This window comes from Biomphalaria glabrata, chromosome 9, assembly GCF_947242115.1.
Source record: "Biomphalaria glabrata chromosome 9, xgBioGlab47.1, whole genome shotgun sequence".
Lineage (NCBI taxonomy): Eukaryota > Metazoa > Mollusca > Gastropoda > Planorbidae > Biomphalaria > Biomphalaria glabrata.
This window is the reverse complement of record NC_074719.1, coordinates 11,461,140-11,463,014: the sequence shown is the minus strand read 5'-3', so window position 1 is coordinate 11,463,014 and position 1,875 is coordinate 11,461,140. Positions and strand designations below refer to the sequence as shown.

Sequence of the window (1,875 nt, the reverse complement as noted above, 5' to 3'; positions counted from 1 at the left end):
TACAGTGAGTAAAGTGTTGGAGCTACAGAAGATTTAGAGTAGCATTATGTAGTGTGTCTGCTTGTTTGTTTCAAATGTTCTTTCAGGTTTGAAGACTTTTACATTCTAACCCAAACCTACCACAGGATGTTGAGGGAGGGGTGGCTGACAGGTTTTGAACCTTGAGACTATTGAACAACAGTCCAGAGTACATACCACATGACCAGGTTGAAAGGAAATAGTTGGCTCATACAGTTAGAAAGAAATAGCTGGCTCAGACAGACAAAAAAAAAGTTTATACAGTTGGAAAGAAATAGATGGCTCATATAGTTACAAGAAAGTCATAAATTAATACTTGGCTCATACAGTTAGAAAGAAATACTTGGCTCATAGTTATAAATTAATACTTGGCTCATACAGTTAGAAAGAAATACTTGGCTCATAGTTATAAATTAATACTTGGCTCATAGTTATAAATTAATACTTGGCTCATACAGTTAGAAAGAAATAGTTGACTCATAGTTATAAATTAATACTTGGCTCATACAGTTAGAAAGAAATAGTTGACTCATACAGTTTCCAAAAAAATAGTTGGCTCATACAGTTAGAATTAAAAAATTAGCTGGTAACAGTCCAGTCAGTTCAAACAAATGTTTTCTCATCTATTATAATAAGCTGTTTTTGATTGATAAATAGCCCAGTAAAGAAGACACATTGAGTCTGAGACATAAATTATTGTTTTTAGATAGTGTTAGACTAAGTATGTATTTATTTGTTTAATTGATGAAAGTCAAACCCTTATCGAAGGGTCCTACTGGATATTTCTGGTGACTTCATCAGTGTGGTGTGTAAAGAGCGGCTAATGCTCTGCCTTGCCCAGCCTTTTCTAATCTTTCTTTACCTCCCCAATAAACATCAGGTACCATTGGAGCTAGGTGGACTCAGGCACTTCCAAAATTCCCAAACTGAAATTTCTTAGAATTCAACAGAACTCTTGGTTTTACCACTCAACCATAAGAGATTTAAAATGTTATAAATGACTTCTATAATCTGTCAATAAATAGGATGTATTACAAGCCCAGCCTTAGAATGTTTAGAATCACAATAAATTTTCTTTACCCTTACAATTAAACTATTATAACTTTTAACCTTTAAAGACATAGAATGCCAAAGGATTTTCAAAGTACATAAACAAAAGAACAAAATATGTTTTCAATTGACTTATAACCAAGACATAAAAGTTTTCTCATTTGTATAATGTAGTTAAAAGCTTTCATTAAAAGTATTCAAATATGGATTAAAGTACAAATGTCCTAGGCATGATGACAAGCCCAGTGTACAGATCAAGGGATCTAAGCCATGATACAAAATAAAACTCTGTACTGACCTTTCTTATCTCCCAGTTTATTGTTGATAAATCCAAAGACTCCCCAGTTGTCTTTCCTTTCCTTCCTTTCTTCTTTCTCTAGCTCCTTCTTCTCCATCAGTTTCTGTCTTTTCTCCAGTTTCTTCATGGCATTGAACATGTCATCGTTGCCTGACATCTCTTTCAGCTCCATGATCTTGTCCAGAGATTTACCTGCCAAGACATTTCTGAAATATTTTATACACTGAAAAGCAACAACAAACATTGGCACATAATCTAGAAAAGAAACAATAATCTAAAAAGAAAAAAACTATGTAGTTTGGTGTACCTCTAAGTACGAAAACGTCAGCATAATCTTACTAGCAAGGCTGATGATAAAGACAATGTCATTATTTTAGCATGACAGCATCATTTACATATCTACTGGCTTTATTTTAGATGTATGAAGATACTTCTTCACTTCCTTTTTCATTTTATGTTGCACCTACAGTATATGTGATCTAGCCCTACCATAGGAATCAATAACATTC

At 33.5% G+C, this 1,875-nt stretch overlaps 1 protein-coding gene across 1 annotated transcript in view; it reads right to left on the bottom strand.

The window, feature by feature from the left end:
• LOC106074233 (zinc finger CCCH-type with G patch domain-containing protein-like) overlaps positions 1 to 1,875 on the bottom strand; it is a 45,952-nt gene that overhangs the window by 33,303 nt on the left and 10,774 nt on the right. The window contains exon 10 of the mRNA XM_056040528.1: positions 1,367 to 1,558. Coding sequence (XP_055896503.1) covers positions 1,367 to 1,558 — 192 coding nt within the window. The remainder of the gene's footprint in view (positions 1 to 1,366; positions 1,559 to 1,875) is intronic.